The following is a 24,921-nucleotide window of genomic DNA, read 5'->3' as shown; positions in this document are numbered from 1 at the left end:
TATTAGCTCAGTTTTCCCTCCCACTGATGCTATGAGTGGCAAGTACCATGACTGGCAGGAAAAGAAGAATCCAAAACACAGGCACAAGATATTGGGCAAAGCCGAGGCTGGTTCCACCAAGATCCATTTCTTGTTGAGCTTCTAGGTATTATCACACCAGCATCCCCTATTGGTCAAGCTAAAGTCAGAATGTGCTTATATTTTCTGTGACTTATACTACTGTAAAACACCTATGAAATTAAAACATTTATATTTTTCTATCTCATAAAAAAATAATTTTACTTAGAAAAATACAGAGAAGTTTATTATTTAGCTCCAGTAATAAAACCCATGATAGTCTCTTAACTCGGTAGATAGACATTTTTGAAGAAGACCAGAGAAAGGGCTTGAGAAACAAGAGAAGTTATATACATGGTAAGATGGAAAGTAATTTAATTGATATTGGTTATGCTGCATCACAATCAGATAAATATTATTGATGTAAGAATGGGCATTGTGACCTTCAGAAGGTTACACACAACCTCTGGTCATTATTGTTTACTTCAGTAAACATACACACATTCAGATATGCATGTATACAAAAATTACATTTACATATGAAAATGTAGTTTAGAAATGAATTAGGAAATATTTTCAGGAGGATGACTACAAGGCTACTGTTATGAAGGCAACTATGGTACTTGTTAGACTGACCAGAAAATTCCAGTCCTTTAGAAAAAATATGTTCCAGGAATATTCAGTAGGTGGCACTTCAAATCTGAGATGAGCTAGCAGGCTCCATTTAAACAGCAGCAGTAGCAGCTGAGAGGCTGGAGCGAGTCCATATCTGATCCTCCAGAGAGAGTCTGGAAGGAGACTGCAGCCAAGCTACTGTAGCAAGAACAGTAGCAACAGCCCAGGCACCAAAGTAGAGAGAGAGAGAGAGAGTGAGGGAGAGAGAAGGGGGGCGGGGAGAGAGAGAGCGAGAGAAGAGTCAGAGTGTCTGTAGGACTGGGGAGTACAGCAAAATAAGGATTAGGCAGCAACAGTCCTCAAGGCTCACAGACAACTGAAGCAGATCAAGCTATAAATATATGTCATTTAAGGAACAGCATCCTTGCAGAAAAAGCCCACGTTAGAAAAACAGCCCTACTGGTACTATGACAGAAAAAAACTGAAGAATCTTTGCCACCATTTTACTCATTCTCAGGTAATTAATTTCACTTGTTTTCCATTCCCTCATCACACTACTGAACGTTTGCAGTGTTGTGACATTTGTTATGCAGATGGCATGCTATGTTAGCGGTTTCCAAAGAAAGGAAGACCTACAGGATTTCTTCAGCTATAAAGCACATTTCTTCATGTAATGTACTGAAGGGGCCATCAATATTTTAATATGAAAAAATATGCAAGAACAGTAAAAGGAATGGTTAGCTAATTTGTTTTATTTGCTGGCAGTTTACTTTGAAATGCTTGATTAATTTGCTTGCTGCTGAGGGGGGATTTCTGCTATATTTTTGATGAGGATAGGATGTGTAGCATAAAACTGCTGGTGCTCTTTATTCTTGCTAGCAGGATGGATGTACAGCAGGTCACTAAAATGAAAAAAGACAAATCCATTTCTTGGCTAGAGAGGATACTTGGTAATCTTGACATTGAATAAATATCTCCACCTGAGGAGGTGGTATGTTAGGAACAAGGCAATTTCACTTCATTCATGCTTCAAGTGTTTATGCTGTTGCTACAGGTAACTGGATTCTTTTCTTGTTTGCAGAATAAAACATTTATATATACACTACTATCTGAAGATGAATGTTGAAAAAGCTGCATGTGACCGCAATAAAAAAATACATCTTCTTTAAAACTAGCTTAGTGACCTCAATTCCATATGGCAAATTATGGAATATGATTGATCAGATTATCACATTTCTGTGTCAATGAAAGCATGCCATGAGCACAGAAAAACTCCAATGCATTCTTTTAAACTGTATATTATTGCAGCAGAAATACTAATTAGTGATAATGGCAATAATATGATGTTTTAAATTTAATTTGATGAGGAACCTTTCATTTTTCTCATCTTTTGAAATTACAAAGAGAGCTCAAATGATGAAATGCCTTGTCATAAATCTAAAGGCAGTGAAGTATATTAGCAATAGCATGCACTATAAATGGATGCCAAATTAAATCAATGAACTTAACCTAAGCTGGAGATATATCATTACCATTAATAACCCTGTGAATAAGGCACATTTTGATAATGCCACTTATTTGTTAGTTGAGAGCATCCTAGCTTTGAAAAATTGCTTTCAGTTTCTGCTCGGAGTTTCATCAAGGTCAGCAGATTATTCATGAATACAAGGAGTCCTAAGAGAAATAACTTGTAAAGTGCATCTACTGAGGGCGCAGTTCAAACCTTTTTCTTGCAATGTTTATGTGACATAAAAGTCCACATTGGCCATGGCCAACTGGACTCGTGAATTCATTCATTTCTGATGCATATTGTTTATTCTCTGGGTCATGACTGCATTAAAAATCTATATTAAGATTCATAAAGCTTCACACGTCCATCAATGCACATACACTGGAAAGAATTTGGAGGACATTCACTGAAAATTGTATGTGTGTTGTGTTTGTGAAACTCTTGTCAAACAGATGCCAACCATAGTCATTAAATACTCCTTCTCTGCTTCTCCACTAATGCAGAAATATCTTTTAATGACATTTAAACCTTGCATCTCTGTGCATTCCAAATAGTTGGAAACAGTGGGATTCATTACTGTCTTGTCATTTTCAAGGGTTTTAACTTTAAGATTGCTTACTTCTGAATTTAGCTCAAATTATGCAGACTTACATTTCCTAGTTGCTGTTCTTTTTTTTTCTGCAAAACAATTACACACTCACACGTATCCATTCATTATTGCACAAGACAGACTTCCCACATCAGTGTTTCTATACCATGACCTTCAAATCACTGCTTAATACCAAAGTCAGAGTCTCTGAGGTGAAAAGTAAATCCACAGTATTTGGCAGTCTTTGTTTAGCTAATGCTAATGAAAAAGTGACAACTTGAGGAGGCAAATGTATGAGCTGTCTTTTTTTCCCCAAAACATGGTAATCCATATGCTGTTATACGACACAGTACAATTTTCTAAAATGAAATTATGAATTCTACCTATAGTTTATAGATTAATATTAAAGTTTTGATAGAAAATATATTTCCCTCTTGTGTCTGTGTATTTTATCTTTTGGATACAACATTAACATATAAGGGGCCAATTTTCTAAAGTATTTGATGTGTACCCAAGCATTAATTGCACATTAAAAGTGCAGTAATTTGACAACACACTCTTAATATGCGTCAATGAGCTTTCCCAAGTTTCAACACAAACTTAATGCAAAACAGATAAAGGAATTCAAAATTATGCAAATTATAAGTCCATAGGAAAATAACGTGTTAAAACTTGTGAAAGATAATGAGGATCCTTCAATGCAATAAACGTAATTATACCTGAAGGAAGTATAGTTACATTTTGTTGTTTTTTTTCCTTAATGACAGTATTAATGCGCTAACTTTGATGCAAGAAAATTGATGCAAAAGTGATTTGCATGTCATTAACATGGGTCATTAGTGTAAACCATTTAAGATGCATCAGCAGCCCATATTAACACACCTTAGTACATTGGTCGCTTAGGTGATAATTTTGTAATAGCTCATATGCATTACCAGGCTGTCCCACACACACATTCCAGCAGTTTTCTAAGCAAACTTGCCCATGCAAATCTGCTTTGAAAATCATCCCGTACATGCATTTCAAAACTAAAATATATGTGCATAAATCCAAACTCCTGCTCAAACTCTGCCCCTCAAAACAGCTCTCTATTATCTGTCTAATATTCCGTACATACAGGGGTGCATGCATGTCATTTTACATCCTTATCAGGTGGGACATTTTCAAAAAGGGACATTTGTTTGAGTAAAGGACTGTTTTATCCACAAAAGTCTTCTAACCCTCTGTGTCAGCTGAAAATAAATATTTATAGTTGTTCATTTCAGGTGTTTGATCGAAGTGCTGACAACAACCACCCTCAAATGGAGCCTGCCTGAAAACGCCCAATCGTTCTCCAAATTCAGAAAATTATTCTGTCTAGGTGGCTGTAATGTCAGCACTACAATCATCAGCCCATAATCGCCAAAAAACAATATTAAGGATACGTTGTGTCTCAGATATCTTACAGCCAAGTATAAGACTTAAGACATAATATTCTATTACCATTTTAAAATTGTACAACTGAGATCTTAAATATTTATGCTTTACATCACTGGTTTACCATTTAATCACTTTTTTCATTGCTTCTCTTTATGTGACACAGTAAATGCAGTGCAACCAAGTTTAATAGACACTATTGCCTGACCAGAGTGCAGAAGTGTTTAAATATTCATTACAAAATAAATTTTCTAAGGATTACATTGTTTGGTGTGCAACACTTCCATGTAACACATACAATGGCCATGGTAATGACATACATATTTCCATTTCTACAATAGGGTGATTGAATTACTTCAACTTTACTATTATATGTCAGCAAGCAAACTATTACACTTCTCATTTATTGACTTGTTAAATTTAAAATGTAAAAACATATGTAAAAACACTTATCCCAGCTGGTTACAGAACTGCTAAAGAAATATATTTTATGTTTATGGAGCCTAACTTTCATAATTGTCCATGGTACTCTACTTGTCCATGTAAGGGGACCCAGGGAGATTTTTGGGGTATTTTATTAACCGTAGTGGCAGGAACCACACAGTTTTTATAATAGCACATATTTTTTCCCCAAAATTACATGTGTATGTTTCAGTATATGCCTATACTATATTTTAAATGCAGGAACATGCATACTTTCTCAACCAATTTAATAAAATTGCATATGTATATTTTACACATAATTAAAACAATGTGTAGGCAATATCCCAGAATTAATGCCGAGGCAAGTATTTTACAAACATGGACCTTAGGGTTTTCAGTTTTTATTTTATTTTCCCTGGGAATTTATCAGTGTTTATTACACCAAAAACAAAAATGGGAGAAATCAGGTGAAAAAAATGACTCTTTGTTTTTCCAGGAAAATATCTTTTAAGGGATGTGCATTTGTTTAATTTGTTTCAGAGTTATGAGCATAACTCGTAGACTTTATAGTGTATACTTGTAAAAATTGGATAGTGTATGCATAACTCGGGTTATTAAAATTACACACATACCTATTTATTTATTTATTTATTTATTTGTTGCGTTTTATATACTGTCATTCGCTAAAGCCATCATAACGGTTTACAAAATTTAAATTGTAACTCTCTTAACAATTGTGGAAAATTATGCGTGTACTATACGGTCCACGAGTTACATGTGTAACTCTGAAACAAATGCATGTCCCTAATCTTATTGTTCTTATTATAATGAACACTGATAAATTCTCAGGAAAAATAAAATAAAAAACAAAAATGAAGACCCTTATTTAAAATGTATGTGCATACTCCTCTTCTGAAAATATTTACTTAGTTTGTCCATACTTCTACCAGTTCATTTAGATCTTCACCAATTCACCAAGACTCTCCAGCATTTCACCCTCAAACCCTACCATTTAACCCCATCTCCCACCCAAAAATTGCAGCTAAAAGAGAAATGCAGTTTTAATAGAACAGCTGCAAAACAATACAGATATTTGGTAATGTATGAGCATATGCCACTTACAAAATAACCACTTGTGTGCATACATCTGAACCCCATCCTGGAATTCCCCTTTTTTTACCCAGTTAATGTTTACATGTAACACTGCAAGTACACTTATACTCCTGAGGTTTATAAAATTGGATATATGTGCAAAGATGTTACTGATGCACATACATGCACATATATAGTATATATCAGATTTGAATTTGGGAAACATATCATACCCATAATAAACACAGCTTGTGATCTGGCGGTTGTTCTAGAAACAAATGTTTCCCTGAAAATCCATCTTAAAAACATAATATATACTAGATATATGAAACTTTGCATGTTAAAACATTTAAAACCTCTCCTGTACATGGAAGGTTTCAGAACAGTTTTACAATCTTTAATTTTTCTTAGGAACGGATTACTGTAATTCCTTACTATTAGGCATTCCTTCCTCAACCTTATGCTCTCTCCAACTGCTACAGAATTCTGCAGCCAGATTGCTCTTGGACACAAAAAGGTATGAGCATCTCACTCCAGTACTTGCTGATCTACACTGGCTCCCGGTTGGTTAGGGCTAGATTTAAATATAAGGCACTTATATTAATTCATACATTGATAAACACTACAAATACTCCATGAGTAGGTTCTAGACTCCATATTTACATCTCATTCAGAACACTGAGGTCTCAAAATAAAGGCCTATTAGAGGTCCTGACAGTTCGACAGGTGCACATCGATGAAGTGAGAGAAAGAGCTTTTTCAATAGCTGGTCCTGCCTTTTGGAATATCTTACCAGAACATCTCAGAACACAGAATGGCTCAAAGATCTTTAAAAAGGGACTAAAGGCCTGGTTATTCAGAGAAGAGTTTGCAGTTGAAAGTGCTGCCCTATAGAGAACAGCATATTGAAATATTCTGTAGCAGACATTTTTTTTTTTTGCACAGTTTAAGATATGTTTTTGTATTTTGTTTTACTGGTTATACATTTTTTAATATGTATGGTATTCTTGTAAACTGCTATGGTGGCTTGTGTAGCAGTATAGAAATATTTTGTCAATAAAGTAAAGGTCAAAATATAGACACTATGCATGTTTTCCACCTTTGCAGATAAACAAAAAAGTGGATATAAAAATAATTCAAAACACAAGCTTTAAACAAAGATAAGTGATCAAACAAACTGCAGAAAAGGAAAAAAGTCATCTTGAGTAAAAATAAAATAATTTAAAATTTAAAAAACACAGTTTTTAGTACTTAGTATATTATTTATTATACAGCCAAACAATTTCTACATTACCTGAATGTAAATCCACTTTGAAGTGTCAGGCAAGGTGGAATATTATAAAATATATTTATTAAAATAAAAGAATAATAATTTTGACCATATAATATGGTTGTCTAAATTGTTTTTAAAATTCTAAAGTGGCTGTGCGTTTCGTTATTACAAAATAACATGTATAGTCGCGATGAAATGGTGCTGCTCCTTTCCCCCTTCCCCCCCCCCCCCATTGCAGCCCCAAAACAACCACACCGACATGAGAAGTGAAGTAAGACTACAGTTTAATAAGCATAAGCATAAACATGTTAACATAGAAACCTATGCCCAAACTTTAATCTTTCATCATCAAACATATATCACCCCCACTGCAACCGACACTGTAGCCCCTCTGTCATGACCCAGCAGTAGAGGCTTCACCTGCCATGACCCCTCTGTCACATCCCAATGGCAGAGATCCCGTGACTCCGGTCATAAGAACATAAAAACATTAGAACATGCCATACTGGGTCAGGTCAAGGGTCCATCAAGCCCAGCATCCTGTTTCCAACAGTGGCCAATCCAGGCCATAAGAACCTGGCAAATAGCCAAACACTAAGACAGTGTCCATAATGATCATCCAGCTGCAGGTAAACCAGACCTCACGGTCCATATACTACCCCATCAACTAGCATTACCCTGAATCCCCACCAAACCTTTCAACCCCCCCCCCCCCCCGAAAACAGGGCTCGTGTTACCTGCCACTGCAAAATAATACAGGCATAGAACAAAACAACGATACAATAACAAGGGAGGGAAGGAGGGAGGGAAAGTGCTGTCACTTGCGAATAAGGGGAGAGACAAGTTGGCCATATAAATGGACTGTCCCTGCGGTGGTGGCCAATCAAAGATCTCTTTATGTCAAAATTTGAAAGAAGCACCATGAGGACAGCTGGGCATGATGGACATTGGACCAGGCAAAGGGTCTGGGATCAGCCTAAGGCAAAAGAGGAAATAAAGTGCGGGAGAGGGTCGGAAAGGTGAGCAAGGCCTGACACGATGTTAAACACAGTGGCCGGGTGAGATAAACTCCCTCGCTTTAACTTCTACTTTTGTAAACAAAACAAAAAAAATCCTAAACCTGGACGATCTCAGACAAATCTGAACATGAAAATGAATGACCTCTTAGCATTACTGATAAAGATGAGAAGACTGCCATGGGGCTTTCTACTCTGCCTGGTATAATTTTGATTCTTTTGATGTTTGCAGTGTTATTGTCCCTGAACCAGATGTCAAGCCCAAAAATGTTTTATGTGGAACATGAAGGGCACTGTTAGTGAGATGCAGGCTATCAATCCAGTATTCACACCTTTTTTTTAATATTCAGAATTTTAATTCATGATGAGCAGAATCTCAGTTGGTATCCTTCCCTATTTTGTAGGCTCCAGGAAAAGTCTCTCTATGAAGAACTCCCAAAATTATGTATAGGGTAGCAAGCAAACCTACTCCCTAGAATTAAATATGACATTTCTAAAAGTGATTTTAGAGATTTTTTTTTAATGGGTAAGTTCCTGGACATATATTTAATTGCTTTTTTTTTTTCACTAATGCACACAGATGGGTTTTCAAATATGAACCATAAGTTTTGTTCTAATTTTATGTAGAATTATGGCAGTCACACCACGCATTAGCTGTGCACTGCAGCTATATTTACCGGAAGTTCCGTAGAATAGAATCATCCCGTTGAATTAACCATTTCTCTTATCCTAAAAGGACTACTCTTAGCTTTTCTTCCATTTTTTTTTCCTTCCTAGGTGTTTTCCCGTTTAAGCATTTGAGGAATTGAAGAACAATGCCTGAACAAAGTAATGATTACCGTGTGGTGGTATTTGGAGCTGGAGGAGTGGGCAAGAGTTCCCTGGTGCTGAGGTTTGTGAAGGGCACTTTCAGAGAAAGCTACATTCCTACCATTGAAGATACCTACAGGCAGGTAATCAGCTGCGATAAGAGCATATGCACTTTGCAGATTACAGACACAACCGGAAGCCACCAGTTCCCAGCCATGCAGCGCCTGTCCATTTCCAAAGGACATGCTTTTATTCTGGTTTACTCCATCACCAGCAGGCAATCCTTGGAGGAACTCAAGCCCATCTATGAGCAGATCTGTCAGATCAAAGGGGATGTGGAGAGCATTCCCATAATGCTGGTAGGGAACAAAAGTGATGAAAACCAAAACAGAGAACTGGACAGCAGCGAAGGCGAGGCGATGGCTAAGAAGTGGAAATGTGCCTTCATGGAGACCTCTGCCAAGATGAATCATAACGTCAAAGAGCTATTCCAGGAGCTGCTGAATCTTGAGAAACGCCGGACTGTGAGCCTACAAATTGATGGCAAAAAGAGCAAACAGCAGAAAAGGAAAGAGAAGCTTAAAGGCAAATGTGTGGTCATGTAAAAGTGCTGGAGTATATTACTGTCCTGTGGTGTCCTTTGACTGGCATTATTTTGTACAAAACTCACAGAGAGTAGAAAAGCATCTAACATGCCAAATCTCCAAATTAGTCACACGGACAGAAAAAAAAACTAGAGGTTATGAAAGTTAAAACAAAGGTTTAACATGATAAAATGAAAAGGGCCTGATTTTCAAAAGCATTTCCTGGCTTAAAACTGGGTTTTACATGTGTAAATGCGCTTTATGCGTGCAAGTGAGCTTTTGAAAATTGCTACAATAAATGCCATTGAATTGTCAATAGGTTTCACTGGCATAAGTGCACTTTAGGAGCGTGAATGGCTTTTGAAAATTGCTATGATAGTATGTTACACTTATACGTGTTAACTCATTTGAAAATTCACCTATAAGCTGGCACGCCAAACTAGATTTCTTGTTTTGATTTTAATGCGCTATATTAAACTGGCTATGAGAGTTTATGATAGGGCTACTGCAACACAACCCAGTCCATCATGACCAGAAGTCATTATTACCTGTGAGAACAACTTCTTTTCCAGTCCACTTAGCATGACATGCCACGGTCCTGTGCATCAGATTACACTAAACTGTCAGTAAAAACTTGTTCATGTTTTGGACAGAAATTGAAAAGACGTAAAAGTAAAGGATCCTGTGCTCTTAGTCTTACAAGGCAAGACACTCTGAAGGCCTGATTCATGAAGAGAGAGATTCAAAACTTTCACATGGTTGATATGGAGCTCTCTATGCAGGGATAACTGATTGGGAAATCCAGGCATTCCCTGTGAATAAATCTCTGTTACGAGACTATCAGTTATGAAAGAGTGATGACCATGGATTTAGAATTATTTAGCAGCTATGGAAAATTCCTGAGTGAATGTACTAAAATGTGTTAACATGCATTAATTAGCTCATTTTAACGGCTCATGTTAAAATGCCATGCAAATGAGGATTTGCATTAATTTACTAGTGATCAAGTTAGCATGTTACCAGGACATTATCGCAAAAACAACTGCACTCCCCTGAGGTGCAATAAAGTTTTTTGCATTAATGGATCTGTGTTCTTTTTTGCATGTTTTAACACTGTTATTTTCTATGCGCTAATAGGTAATGAGATGGTTTGCAAAGGTTTTCAGCTCATTACCTCATTAACACATTTTTTTTTTTTTTGCATTTATACTTGTGGGTGCTAATTAACTACGTTAAAAGCACTGTTAACATGTGTACACTAAATTGCATGCTTAGAACGCTTTTGACATGCACTAATGCATGCGAAAGCAGCACACTTTAATACATTGGCCTCAAAGGAAACAAAAGGCTACAGTTTGTCTGTCTGCTTGCATTTCACTGTATTTAAAGGGAAAATAGTGGATAAGGTATGAAAACAACACACACATTTCTAAATGCATGCCAGATTAATAAACTGTGTTCCTTAGCAAAGCCAAAGATGAAACACACGTTTGTATTGGCATTTAGGGATGATTCTGAATTTCTTTGGGGGGCTACTTGCAACAACACTTTGCAGCTAGATGGTATCTGCAATCAAGGCTATCTCTGTACTACCATAGCAAGACATCGCGTAGCATCCAGATGTGCACAAACATGCTCTGCTTATTTCTGTAGGCACAGGGAAGAAGGGAAGATCAGAAGAAACCTGTCACCTAGTTCAATGCACACGAAATGAGCCAAAAGGACTGTGGGTCCAGGTAAATGTAGCAAAAGTTTCAAAAAGTATGATGACCTAAACAGTATCAAATAGTGAAAAAGGGGGTCATAAATGAACTAGCACGCCAAGCTCATGAGCGGTGAAAAGACTCGTGATTGCCAGATTGAGCAATTTACAATAATTGTCAATAGCATACATTTTCATAGCATCTCCTTGTAAGAAAACAAATTGTACTTTGCTAGTTTTCTTGCCTTTAATGTTGAAAACCTATGTGTGACTAATATTTGTAAACTGCCTTGGCAATTACACGCTATTCTAATTAGAAGTATAATTATAATGCAATACAGTGTTTAGAGTAGAGAAAAAAAATGGCAGTCGGACCAGTTACCTACCCATAGAGTATAAACAAGCATTCAATTACAAACGTGAGTTAATTTCTTTTTAATCTCTAAGTATATTCTCTTAAGGGTTTTTGTTGTGTTGTTGTTTTTTTTTTTTATATATATAGAAAAGAATAAAGCTGTATTCTACTGGGTGACAAAAAAATACAACTATGAAAACTTTAAAAAGCACACTCATTTTATATGATATGAAACTATATATGCTACAGTTTGCACCTTAATGAAAGGCTTTGAAATAGAAACTGTTTACTGTTTTTGACAAAAATGCATATGGCAAAAAAAAAAAAAAAAAACAAACCCCACCTTACTGGAAAGTACAGTGAGTCAGTAGTGAATTAGCTTGCATTGCGTATTATGTTATTCTGTAAATGTATCCTCAGAGCTATTTTAAATAAGTATTCAGTTTAGGAACAATTTACCTTGCTGCTAAGAGTCATTTCACAAGCATCTTCCAGCCTCCAAGCATAACCGGGGCTGTTTCTCTACCCGGTATATGATAACACAGGCAGCCATGACATCCCCTCCCTGCAGCCCCATCTCTGCCCTAAACCTCTTTCTTCATCCAAATTCCCAAAGCAATAACAGACTGGCACAACAACATTCTCGGTGGAATAAAAGTAGGGCTGCAGTTTTATAAGCAGAAAGTTACCGATGCCAGTGTGCACCTGAGCCACATCCACCTGTGGAAGGATTTTAGGGCAGGCCCTGGTGGTAAGGGGGACAACTGGTTCTATGTTGCAAGCGTAATTCTGGGCATAGTGACACAGAATCTTTTTTTTTTTTATTGCAGCAATGGCATCAGGGAATGGTACAGAACAGAGATACCCAACTTTTGTTTTTTATAAGTGACCATATAGGAGCTGAAAAAATAATGGGGTTGCTCCACAAACTCTCTTTAGATCACAAAATTGATTCCTCTTCACATCCCTTACAGCAGGGATGGCCAACTCCGGTCCTCAAGAGCCACCAACAGGGCCTGGTTTTCAGGATCTCCACAATGAATATGCACGAGATAGATTTGCTCTTGAGAACCGGAGTTGGCCACTCCTGCCCTACAGCTTTAAGCTTCAGACTGTGAACATTGTCAAACAAAATCGCCTCAGATTTTCAAATAACATTCTAGCAAAAAAAATAATAATAATAACAATGGGCTAGAGATACTGAACAGTTTTTCCCAATTTGTTTCTATGGGGAAAATACCTAATACATCCGTTCTATGTTTTATGTACAAAAAAAAGACAAATCTACCCCAGGGAGAGTAAGCCATGAATTATTCTGGATTTTTGAAATATGAGGTTCCATCTTACGTCGCTGGCTTGCAAATCTACTCTGACCTATTTTAATGCCCCCATCTGCAGAGTAAGATTCACTGACACAGTAACAATACTTTTCTTCCCTGTAGGAATGGAATATCTTGTGTGTCAGATTTTACTGAATTAGGATTGAATCTACTTTAAAATTCAGAATTCCCTGTCAAGGAATTCAGGACTGCTGCTGCTGGTCTGTTTTTCTATAGCTTTGGATTTCTTAGACTCAACAGTTCATGATTTATAGAGAAGGAAAAAATGAAAGTAAAGGTAATAATAGGCTAATATGTCCCTTTCATCTCTTGAAATTCAAATTAGGATGTGGCTCACTTGTGAAATGAGCTTTACATTCTTAAGTGGTTTTTAAAATACATTGAAGATATTTAAGGATGTTATTTTGCTAAGAGACTTCTCAGAAAGGCACTTGAAGAAAAATGCAAACAATTAAGGGAATGTTCCTTTCAGACCACTAATGTGATACACAACATTAACAGTGCCATTTAGTGAGGGCCACATACACACAGTCCCCTTAGGCTGCTTTGACTATAGAGAAGAGCTTAAGCAGCGTAGAGTAGTTAGCATTGTAATGGCAAATTCCATTAGGAAAAATTAAGGATAATGCATAAAAAATCTCAGTTGATACTTTAAGGCATTTGAAATGAGCTTTCAATAAGAAAAAGGAGGTAACTGCTACAAATTTTGGGCAACTCAAATGTGTATGTATGAGCACACATACACATACACACGCCCACATACACACACACATATGTACGCTATGCAGAAAAACTAGTATTGCTATAGTAAAAGAACCTCAAAGCTAACAAGAATAGCAGCGAAAATAATGAGAGCGAAAATAAGACTAAACATATCCCAAGGAGTTATGTTAAGGTCAAAGAATCATGTCCTTTGGCTCCGAGTTGATTTGTTTCCCAATGCTAATTCAAGACGTGCTTGAATTCAAGAACATGCATGTGTCCAAGCAAGGCCAGTAGAAAAGCAATACTATTTATGAACCACAAATTCTGAGCTTATATTTTATACCCTTGCAATGTTATTGTAGTTCATAATAATACATTTTACTTCTTGTCAGCTGGGCTAGCATGTTTGTTTTGCTATCATTGATATAAAGGCTTATTTTTAGTAAAAAAACAAAAAACAAAAAACAAACAAATGAATAGAAAAATGACAATCTATATTTTATTTTTAGTTCTGGAATGTAAGCTGAATATACACAAGCTCTTTAAAACATACAGTACATATAGGCTGATGGACCATGTAAAAACATAAAAGATCAACAATTCTTCTCATTAATGATAGAGAAACTGATATGGACAGGTCTAGGAATGTGCACATTTCTTTTGAAGAGCCCTGAATGTCAATTTTGAAGAACTAGTGCAAAACCCACAGATCTGTCAATTTGGTAGGGGGTTTTAGAGAGAGAAACCAGTCTGCATCAAAGCTGTGGAAACCTGCAATAGATCCAGGCAAAGTCCTCTGCAAATTTATATGGATCTGCTGTGAGTTTCCCGGAAATTCATGACAAAATATCCAACATATTTTTTATGATCCTTGGATCCTGTCAAACTCAAACAAGGCTGAAATCCACATTGTTGAAATTTAACTAGTTTGCACAACCCCAGATAGATCAGATACTCTTCATGCTATGTATACATTTGTATTAGATTGTACAGTACAGCCATCATTAAACTGTATTTATTGTTGCTATTATATTACCTAATAGATTTTATTCAAAATACAGATATAAAAAACATCATCCTTACCAGTTTCTATGTTTCCAGTGATGTTCTGAACACAATATAACTTATAGTACAGAATAAAGTTGTAAATTAAAGTGACTTGCTTGGAAAGTGTTTTTCGTTGTTTTATCAATCCTGCTTTCAAAAACATTTTTGGGTTTTCAAAATAAGCTAATAGAAAAGCAACTTTGCAAAATCTCTTACCACTCATTACATTGTACCCACCTTTGGAAATTTCAGAGTAATTTGCCATGAAATCCTAGCAATCCCAGAGAATTAATTTATCATAGCATCTGAGGTAAATGAGCACAACACAACACATTTTCCACAATCATCTGTCCATGTTCACATAATTTATTTAAACATTTTTATTCCACATTGTCCTAAGTAAAATTCATAAAACTAAATGACAATACTTCACAAACATTACATCACAATGCATGTGCAAAGCTAATTAAATAATCCTTCATATACAATTTTGGGCACTTGTGTCCTAAATGTGAGATTATTTATTTATTTATTTATTTATTTATTTATTTTTACATTTTTGTATTCTGTTTATACAAGACAGCTTGTTCTAAGCAGATCACAACATTGTTATTACTAAAACACAGATGTAATAAAATCAAACATATATTTATAAAATGTGCACAATCTTAAAAACAGAAGATGCAACAAAATGGCTCAGAAACTAGGTCAGAAAAATGGTTTCTTTGATTTTGTTAAATATCTCTAATAATATACGGTAGATGCTAATTTTCCATATCTTGATTTATTAAGGATATAGAGCACTATGACTGTAACAGAAATGGGTTCTTAGGCACTTTTCATAGAAAGCAAGAGAACCTACTGGGGAGGGTAAATCCATCTGTCTGTTCATCCATCCATATGCATGGCCTATAGCGCACATGGGCAGTCACCATGCAAAGCGCAGCATGTAAGTTCTCGTCCTCACACAGAAACACAACAGCAGTAATAGCACTGACAGCATCAGCATCAGGGCTCACGCAGTCATGGACACCCTCCAGGAGAAACTTCACTGTCTAGCCACTCTCTTTCCAAAGCCACTGTTGGGATTTTCATCCGGCCATCACCATCATATACTGGTCTTTCTAGTCATTTTTTTGGGTCCTTTGCTTGCCTCCAGCCAATGAACGATTCCTGCCTGACAAGACGCGAAGGGAGAACCAGTGCAGTGAGCGACGTAGAGATGGAAGGGACTGTGCAGGGGTGCCTGGCCCTCCACCCCTCACACTGCTGCTGATGTTAGGGACAAGGGACGGAGCCCCAGGGCAGCCTGCAAAGCATCTGTTGCCCAAGAGTACTTTGAGAGAGCGGTATGCGGAGACAAACACTCAGTGCCTGAAGAGAGGGAAGGGTAAGAAGAAAGCAGGAATGGAAGAGGGGGGAGGGGGGGTGAGAGAGAGTTCCTGAAGGGAGGAAGGGAGGAGGGAGGGAAGATGGTAGAGAATGCCTGGCTTAAGGGAGGAGAGGTAGGGAAAGAGGTTAGAGAGCACCTGTAGTGAGTGCAAGAAGAAGGGAGAGGTGAAGACTGTCTCTGGCTAAGCAAGGGAAATGTTGTCTCTGTGGAATGCTTACTAGCACACACTTTACAACCTGTTTTCTTTCTCAGGGATCTCCATTCTCAATGCCTGGTTCGTACTATGCAAGAAACTCTTCTAGTGCAAAGAAAATATATCCTGTAGGGGAGAGAGAATTTGTAAAATCTTGTGAAACTCCGGTCCAAAGTCATCAGGTCATGATGCCTTTGTTAATTTTAAGTTTCTGATAATACCTTTTGGTTTGTTTTCAGAAAAGAAAAAAAAAAGTTAATTTGCGGTGGAATATTTTTAAATATTTGTTTCAGTGCTTTGTTTTCAGACACAAACATATGAGGCTGTCAATGGTACTGCATCATCCTAGGTTAAGAAAAAAGATGAGATTCTTGTTAGGCCATGAAGGAGGGGAAGGCAACTCCATTCTTCAAAGCTGGGCACCAGACAAGATATTAGGTTTGCCAAGACTGATGCAAGTTATCTCCACTTGGATCTAGTCAATGAAACTTTATCTGATTCACATACATAGTGGATTATTATTAAAATCCGAGGTTTTGCTGCTCCCATAGGGAGCCAGTCACTTTTAATAATTTTAATAGCAGTACTTTTTTTTTTTAATCTAGCTCCACAGAATATCCATATAACATAAACTTTGGAATGAATTGCTGCAGCTTTTCAGACTTCTTAAATTTAAAAGGTATTCACTGGTTTTACAGACACATTGTAACTGGAGGAAACATTGACATCACCTGGCCAAGCCACCCTCTCCTTACATTGAGTCTGTACAACACTATTAGGTACTTACCAGCACTTGAGCACAGTACTCAAATATCTAAACAGGATCTCAAGCTTGCCTCCCACTAAAAGCCCTTCCTTCACCCCTAGTTCAAGCACCTGTCATAGGAAGGCAAACTATTGCCCCCACCTTCCGTAGGGGAGGAGGACGAGGGACCACCCCACCCTACATGGTTGCAGCCGGTCTCTTAAATGACACCAGTACACTGTTGCATTAGTTTTGCTGTTATATGTTTTCTTTTGTTTAAAAGATATATATATGTGAATTATTAACATCACAGAGAGAGAGAGAGAGAGAGAGAGAGAGAGAGAGAGAGAGAGAGAGAGAGAGACAGAGAGAGAGAGCGACAGAGAGAGAGAGAGAGAGAGAGAGAGAGAGAGAGAGAGAGAGAGAGAGAGAGAGAGAGCACCTTGCTATAGATCCCACTCTCTAGACAGCTATTTGTATCCCTATGAGAGGCTCACCTAGTAACTCGAGGTGGGGATTAGGTATGAGCATAGGGGGTTGGGGGCCACTTTCACATTCCACATGAGACGTACGAACAGAACAGCGGTCTCTTGTGAAGATTTGATGACCTTCGGAGTGAGGAAACTCACTCCAAGAAGAGATTTGGGCAACGTTCTCTCAACCTAGCTTGTTGTTGCCCAGGTAGAGTGTCCATTAAGCTAGGTTGAGAGAACGTTGCCCATATCTCTTCTTGGAGTGAGTTTCCTCACTCCGAAGGTCGTGGCCCGCGATAAACCGTGCTAACTCTGCGGCTGTTTCGCGGCACACGATAAACTGTTTCCTGCTTTACATATGCTCCGTCCCAACTCCGCCCCCTGAATACCAAATTACAAATTTGCATTCGCAAATCGCGTTAACGGCCGTTAGCGTGATTTGCGAATTTATCTCCCACGGTAACTCCTTGGGAAATGACCCCCAAAGTCTATAAAAATAAATCCTGGCCCAGGGCAGACAAGTGCACCTTTTCCAGTTTGAATAAAACGGTGCAAGGTACTGTCAACTGCCCAGGGGCAGATTGCAGGAAAATATAGGCCCGAGGCATATCTGATGCCCTCATGCACTTTCCCTGCAGCACATGTGTCAACAGCTCCCAAACGTATGGCAGTTCAGTGCTGGAACCCAGCAGAATTGAGCCCAAATATATAAAAAATAAACTTAATCTTTCCTAAATAACTAAGATGTTCAGCACATTCTAGACCAGTGGTGAGCAAAACTGTAGCTCCCGTTCAATCCATGCACATTGGTTGGGCCCCCTTCACATCTGCTTATATCTCTTATCGAGATATAGCCTAGATTCCCAGTCTGGATCTTGAACCAGTTGCAAGTAATGACACTGCCAGCCAGTGTCAGACACACATGCTCAGTCTCAAACAGATTTTTAGATTGCAGAAACTTTATTGGAAAAAACACAAATACCTGGGATCCTGCCAGATACTTGTTATCTGGATTGCCCACTATTGGAAACAAGATACCGGGCTTCATGGATTTTTGGTCTGACCCAGTATCATAAGTCTTCTGTTAAGACACATACTCTTTCTCAGACAAAAAGACACACCTACACACTGCGTGTGTGTGTGTGTCTGGATCAGAGGGAAAGACACCAAACCATACACACTCTCACACAGGCAAAGTATGTCAAAGGTGTGTCATTTTCTCTCTCACATACTCTCTGACACAGGCACACAAATTCTTTCTGACAAGCTAATGTTGTGCTGCTGCTTATTAGGGATGTGCAGAAGAAAAAAATGTATTTCAGTTTGTTTTTTCATTTCGTTGGGACCCCAATTCGTTTCATTAGTTTCATAGCAAAAAAAAAACCCAATTTATTTATTAGTTGCATTCATTTTTCGTATGCCATTAAAGTAAGGGGGAAGAATTTGCAGCCTATTTTTGGCTGCAGAATTGGGGTTTTCTTATCAATTTGGATGAAACTTCCGGGGAGCAATCATCAGAATGGGAAAAGAGCTCCAAGGTACTTAGACTGTGGCAAAGTGGCACCAAAGTGGCATGAACAGCCAAAGGCACAGTAAAGGGGCAAAGGGGTACCAGGAGTGGCAAGAGTGCTTTAACAGAGGTGCAAAGCAGCAGCGAGAGTGTCAAAAACACACCACAGCTTAAAAAGAGAGAACCAATAACAATTGCATGAACCCTCGAAGGCAGCACGAGAGGCAAAGTGGCAAGACAAGAGGCATCAACATCCTACAGCACAATGAAGGGGGAACATAGCAAGCAGAAAGATTAACACCAACACACTGAGGAACCATGATAGTGGCAAGAACACCACAAGGAGTAGAGTGAGTCATCTGGTGTATGGCAGCAAGGCAGAGTGGCAGAAAATTGATAGGGCAAGACAGGCTTGGCTAATAGAGGTAATCAGGTCGCTGTGGTGTTGAAAGGAGCAAGATAGGCTGGCAGAGTGGAGGTAGTCAGGCCCCTGCTGTTATGAAAGGGGCAAGACAGGCTGGCAGAGTGGAGGTAGTCTGGTCCCTGTGGTTTTGATAGGGGCAAGGCAGGCTGGTAGAGCGGAGGTAGTCAGGTTGTTGTGGTGTTAATAGGTGCAAGACAGGATGGAAGAGTGGAGGTAGTCTGGTCCCTGTGATTTTGATAGGGGTAAGACAGGATGGTAGAGCAGAGGTAGTCAGGTTGCTGTGGTGTTGATAGGTGCAAGACAGGCAGGAAGAGTGGAGATAGTATGGTTTTGATAGGGGCAAGACAGACTGGCTTTGAAGGGGCAAAACAGGCTGGCAGAGCAGAGGTAGCCATGTCCCTGAGGTTTTGATAGGGGCAGGACATGTTGGCAGAGCGGAGGTAGTCAGGTCGCTGTGGTGTTGAAAGGACAAGACAGGCTGGCAGAGCGGAGGTAGTTTGGTCCTTGTGGTTATGAAAGGGGCAAGACAGGCTGGCAGAGTAGAAGTAGTCATGTCCCTGTGGTTTTGATAGGGGCAAGACAGGCTGGCAGAGTGGAGGTAGTCAGGTCGCTGTGGTGTTAATAGGTGCAAGACAGGCAGGCAGAGTAGGGGTAGTCATGTCCCTGTGGTTATGACAGGGGCAAGACAGGCTGGTAGAGCGGAAGTAGTCATTTTGCTTGCTTTTGATAGGTGCAAGACAGGCAGGCAGAGTGGATGTAGTCTGGTCCCTGTGGTTTTGGTAGCGTCAAGACAAACTGGCAGAGCGGAGTTAGTCAGGTCGCTGTGGTGTTGATAGGGGCAAGACAGGCTGGCAGAGTAGAGGTAGTCAGGTTGCTGTGGTGTTAATAGGTGCAAGAGAGGCTGGCAGAGTGGAGGTAGTCAGGTCCCTGTGGTTTTGATTGGGGCAAGACATGCTGGCAGAGTGGAGGTAGTCATGTCCCTGTGGTTTTGATAGGGCAAGACAGGCTGGCAGAGTGGAGGTAGTCATGTCCCTGTGGTTTTGATTGGGGCAAGACAGGCTGGCAGAGTGGAGGTAGTCAGGTCGCTGTGGTGTTGATAGTGGCAAGACAGGCTGGCAGAGCGGGTCTGGGCCTCATCCTCCCATCTCGACACCTGATCCCCTGCAGGGTCCTGCAGCGGATCCAATGCCTCAGCCTTCGCCACCACTTACAACTGCTCTGGTACCATCAGTTGTAACGCAGGAATTGTCTGATATCATCAGACAAGCGATATCACAGGCTTTGAGGGAACATCTAATTCCGACGGGCTCGTCGATGCCGATGCTTCCAGCATCGATGCCGACAACTTTGCCGATGCCAGTGGGACCACCGATGCCGGTGTCCACAGTGACGCCGAGAACGCTAGAGGAGTCGACGTCGACACCAAGAATAATAACCACATTGACGTTGATATATGCGCAATTACCATCGACTACTCCCGTATCGATGCCCATGTTGCCGCCTCCATCGGGAAAAAGGCCGCTCTCGAAGTCGACGTCGAGGCCAACATCAGTGCCATCGAGGCCGACACCGATGGATGATGATGATGTTCATGACCTACCATCCTTCCAACGTCTACTTCAAAGGTACCAGGATGTCATAGACACCTTGCCCAAAAAGCCTGGGGAACATGTTTTTCCACCTACTCCCACTGATGACCCATTACCAGGTCCATCAGGACTACATTTTCACCGAGATCCACAACAAAACACACTCACAGACAGGAAGAAGAGGATTCCTGGGATAGCCAAGATACAGAATCCTCTTCTGAGGACTTCATGTCGAATCCCTCACCTCTAGAACCCAGAAAGAAGTATCCACCTGAAGACCTATCTTTCTCCAATTTCGTCCAAGATATGGCAGACACCATTCCTTTTAAATTGGAAGCAGAACAGGACTCAAGACAACACACTTTAGAAGTCCTGCAGTTTTTGGATCCACCCAAACAAGTTTTGGCCATCCCAATACATGAGGTGCTCTTAGACCTGCAACACCGTATCTGGGAGCATCCATCCACAGTGTCATCAGTAAACAAAAGGGTGGATTCATCTTACTTGGAGAAACAGTAATGAGAATCGGATAAAAGAAAGCCCTTTATTATACCGCCCGACTCTGGCCGAGTTTCGCTCTTTTATCACAGAGCTGCCTCAGGGGCAACTAAAAATGGACATATAAATAATTAATATACATATATATGAAATGAAACAATATCAACATAAATGAATGAAAAACTAAATATAAAAATGTATCAATTAAAATTATGTTATAAAATCATTGTGTTGTACATAACATAAAAACAGAAAAATTAATACATATATATGTGTTTGGACTTATGGATACAATAACTTAAAAGACAACATGTATATATGAAAAAGTGACTTGAAATACCTTATGTGTATATAGAAAAATAAATAAATTAAAAACAATGTATCAAGGAGTAAAAAATGTGACAATATGAAAATGCAACGAATTGAGAGGTGGTGATCCTGTGTCATATTCATTATATAAAGCTATAAACATCATGGAGTCAATAATGGTTTTTTATATAATATGATCATTAAATATTTCATGCTTACTTCATTCAAGCAGGACTTGGAAAAGTCAATAACGTATTAATTATCCTGAATGTGAATAATTAAAGAAGAAAAAAAAGAAAAAAAATGAAAGGAAAGTGTTAAATTGAAAATTGATTAAGTACTAACAGAATAAGAAAATGTATATATGAAAAAACTATATGAAAAAACTGTATTATGCTTGAAGATGGGCTATTTGTTAGCAGAAAATTGTTGACATCAAGCATTATAAAATCTGATTGCACAGATACTATCTAAACTACCTTAAAAAAGATACTTAATGGGGAAGATACTAAGCATAATAAAGTGTTGAAAATTAATACTATGGATCAGAATAACATTATTAAAAAAAATTTATGATAAAAACGGTCTTTGTCGAGTTAATAATGTGGAACTAAAATTATGTGTGTAAAAAACGAAATGACGATGGATGAATAAATGATTGTGGAAATCTACCTACAGCGCGGATGATTTCACTCCAAAGTAGTTAGACTTTCACGTAGCGATGCTGTGTGAAGTCAGTAACTGTAACAAACAAATGATGCGAATTGAATATAATATAAAAACGACTTATTCAACTGCTATTAAAAAATGCTTAATTCTAAAATAATGCTGATATTCAATTCTCAACTGGGGTTGGATTCAGTAAATGCATATTTGAACAATATATATTGTGCTTCAAGGTGGATTGCTATTTAACAGTATTGTGGAATCTAATTACTTGATGCCACCTTCAATGCGTTACTTGCAGAGAAATATGTAAATGCAATCGATTTAAAGGATTGTACTTTAAAACTAGAATGTAGCTGATGAAAAGACCTTTGAGTGAAATTTTAGCGGGTAAATACTTACATCCACGTAGCGAGCAGTCTTACAGCTGATTGAAAAACAGAACGCCGAAAGTGACGTTATTTATACCCAATCTCGCGACAACATGGCGATTTTCGCGCCAAAAATTGAAAAAACCTCTATTCAGTGAAATAAATTTAAGACCATATTGACGATCTATAATATTGTAAATGAAACTTCATAATGTTTAATTACTGTTTAATTACTGTTGGATTGCTGTTATTGTGTGCTATAGTGTGAATGAATGTATCTGTTAGAGTGAATGAAAATTTGAATGAATGAAAAATATGAATGAATAAAAATATATGCAATGTATAAGATGAAGACTATAAATGACATGCTATATAGAATATGAATGAATGAAAAATAAAAAATAAATAAAAATGAAAAATGAAAAATAAAAAATGAAAAATAAAAAATGAATAATGAATGATGAATGATGAATGATGAATGATGAATAATGAATAATGAATGATAAATGATGAATGATGAATGATGAATAATGAATAATGAATGAATGAATAAAAAATGAATTAAACTCTATGCGCTGCAACATGGCGATTTCCGCGCCAAAAATTAAAAAACATGAATGAAAAGCACTCTATGCGCTGAAATGAGTTGTAATACTGTAAATAAAAATTCATAATGTTTAATTATTATTGGATATAATGTGAATGAATGTATCTGTTGGAGTAAATGAAAATTTAAATGATTGAAAATAGAATATTAATATGTGCAATATATGAGATGAAAACTATAGATGACATACTATAAAATATGATGATATATAGTAGAATGAACATGAAATAAATAAATGAAAAATAAAAAAATATATAAAAATATTGATAAGAAAATATTGAATACACTATATTAAAACCATATTGACTCCTGTATTAAATATTAAAAAAGATGACACAAAAATATATTATAAATACACTCCTAGATCTAATTCACTATTGAGGCCTGCTGGTATCATAGTATTAAAATCGTAAATGAATTTTTGTTCTTTCCTAAGTAGTGCATTATTGAAATCACCACCCCTCCAGTTTGCATTCATTTTCTGTATCACACAGAATTTGAAATCAGTGAATTTATGACCAGTATCAATACAGTGTGCAACCATAGGTTTACCTTCTTTCAATCTGTTTATTGCACTCTTGTGCTCAATAATCCTACGGTTGAACTGTCTGATGGTTTTACCTATGTACCATTTGTTGCAGGGACATATAGCCACGTATATAACACCTGAACTTTTGCAGTTACTTGAGTGATTGAGCTTAAAATTTCTATCTGTGTTTGGAATTTTTAAGCTTTGTGTTCTGAGATTCACAATGCAGACACTACAATCACCACACGGGCTATGTCCTGCTGTTCTTTGGGTGTCAATCTGTGGCATAGGTAGGGCTGATGGTGCTAAAAATTCTTTTAGATTTTTTTCTCGTTTGTTGGCTATCATTATTTGTTTGTCTTGAAAAACAGGTAAAGTTTGTAAAATGTGCCAATGTTTTCTAATGACCTGTGTGATGCTGTGTGATAAACCAGTGAATGTTAATGGACAAATTATCTTATGCATTTTTTCTTTTTTTGTCACGTCTTTACTCCGAGGTTTTAATAAGGCAGTACGCTGTTGTTGATCTGCTCTCACAAAACAATCATTTATACAATTCTCAGGATAGCCTCTATCCAAAAAGCGTTGCTTCATCTGTTCTGATCTCACCTGGAATGTTGAAGTGTTTGTACATAAACGTTTTAATCGTAAAAATTGACTATAAGGCAGATTACGTATAAGTGACTTATTGTGACTGCTTTCGTATGATAAAAATTTATTCCTATCTGTAGGTTTTTGATAAATGTCTGTTTCGAAGCCACTATGTGTTTTTTTAATGAGTATATCGAGAAAAGGTATCTCTTTTGAATTATATTGCATCTTAAAATTCAAATTTAAATCTAGACTATTCAACCATTCTAAAAATTGTAATAAAACTTCACTGCTACCTTTCCAAATTAAAAACACATCATCGATGTATCTTTTCCAAAGCAAAATCTTCTCTTTAAAATGATGCTCCGTTAAAAACATACGTTCAAAATCAGCTACATAAAGGTTGGCAATGGAGGGGGCCATTGGAGACCCCATTGCCACACCCTTAATCTGCATAAAATATTCGTGATTAAAAGAGAAAAAATTCTT

General features: G+C 37.8%; 1 protein-coding gene and 1 long non-coding RNA gene across 2 annotated transcripts; one reads left to right on the top strand and one right to left on the bottom strand.

Annotated features, from left to right (window-relative positions):
• Positions 1-598: 598 nt before the first annotated feature.
• On the top strand, positions 599-9,651 carry DIRAS2 (DIRAS family GTPase 2). Its single transcript, XM_029586057.1, has 2 exons — positions 599-1,189; positions 8,769-9,651. Exon 2 carries the CDS (start codon positions 8,807-8,809, stop codon positions 9,404-9,406), a length of 600 nt encoding a protein of 199 aa, XP_029441917.1. The 5' UTR covers positions 599-1,189; positions 8,769-8,806; the 3' UTR covers positions 9,407-9,651.
• Positions 9,652-21,890: 12,239 nt separating this feature from the next.
• On the bottom strand, positions 21,891-22,774 carry LOC115081620. Its single transcript, XR_003853839.1, has 3 exons — positions 22,737-22,774; positions 22,345-22,409; positions 21,891-21,932 (listed from the first exon to the last, which is right to left on the bottom strand). It is a non-coding gene; the product is annotated as an uncharacterized LOC115081620 (long non-coding RNA).
• Positions 22,775-24,921: the final 2,147 nt, after the last annotated feature.

Source organism: Rhinatrema bivittatum, chromosome 1, assembly GCF_901001135.1.
Source record: "Rhinatrema bivittatum chromosome 1, aRhiBiv1.1, whole genome shotgun sequence".
Lineage (NCBI taxonomy): Eukaryota > Metazoa > Chordata > Amphibia > Gymnophiona > Rhinatrematidae > Rhinatrema > Rhinatrema bivittatum.
Note: the sequence above shows the minus strand (reverse complement) of the source record. Positions and strands in the feature narration are given on the sequence as shown.

Coding starts and splice junctions, on each gene's coding strand:
- DIRAS2 (XM_029586057.1), top strand. CDS start 8,807: ATGCCTGAACAAAGTAATGATTACCGTGTGGTGGTATTTGGAGCTGGA.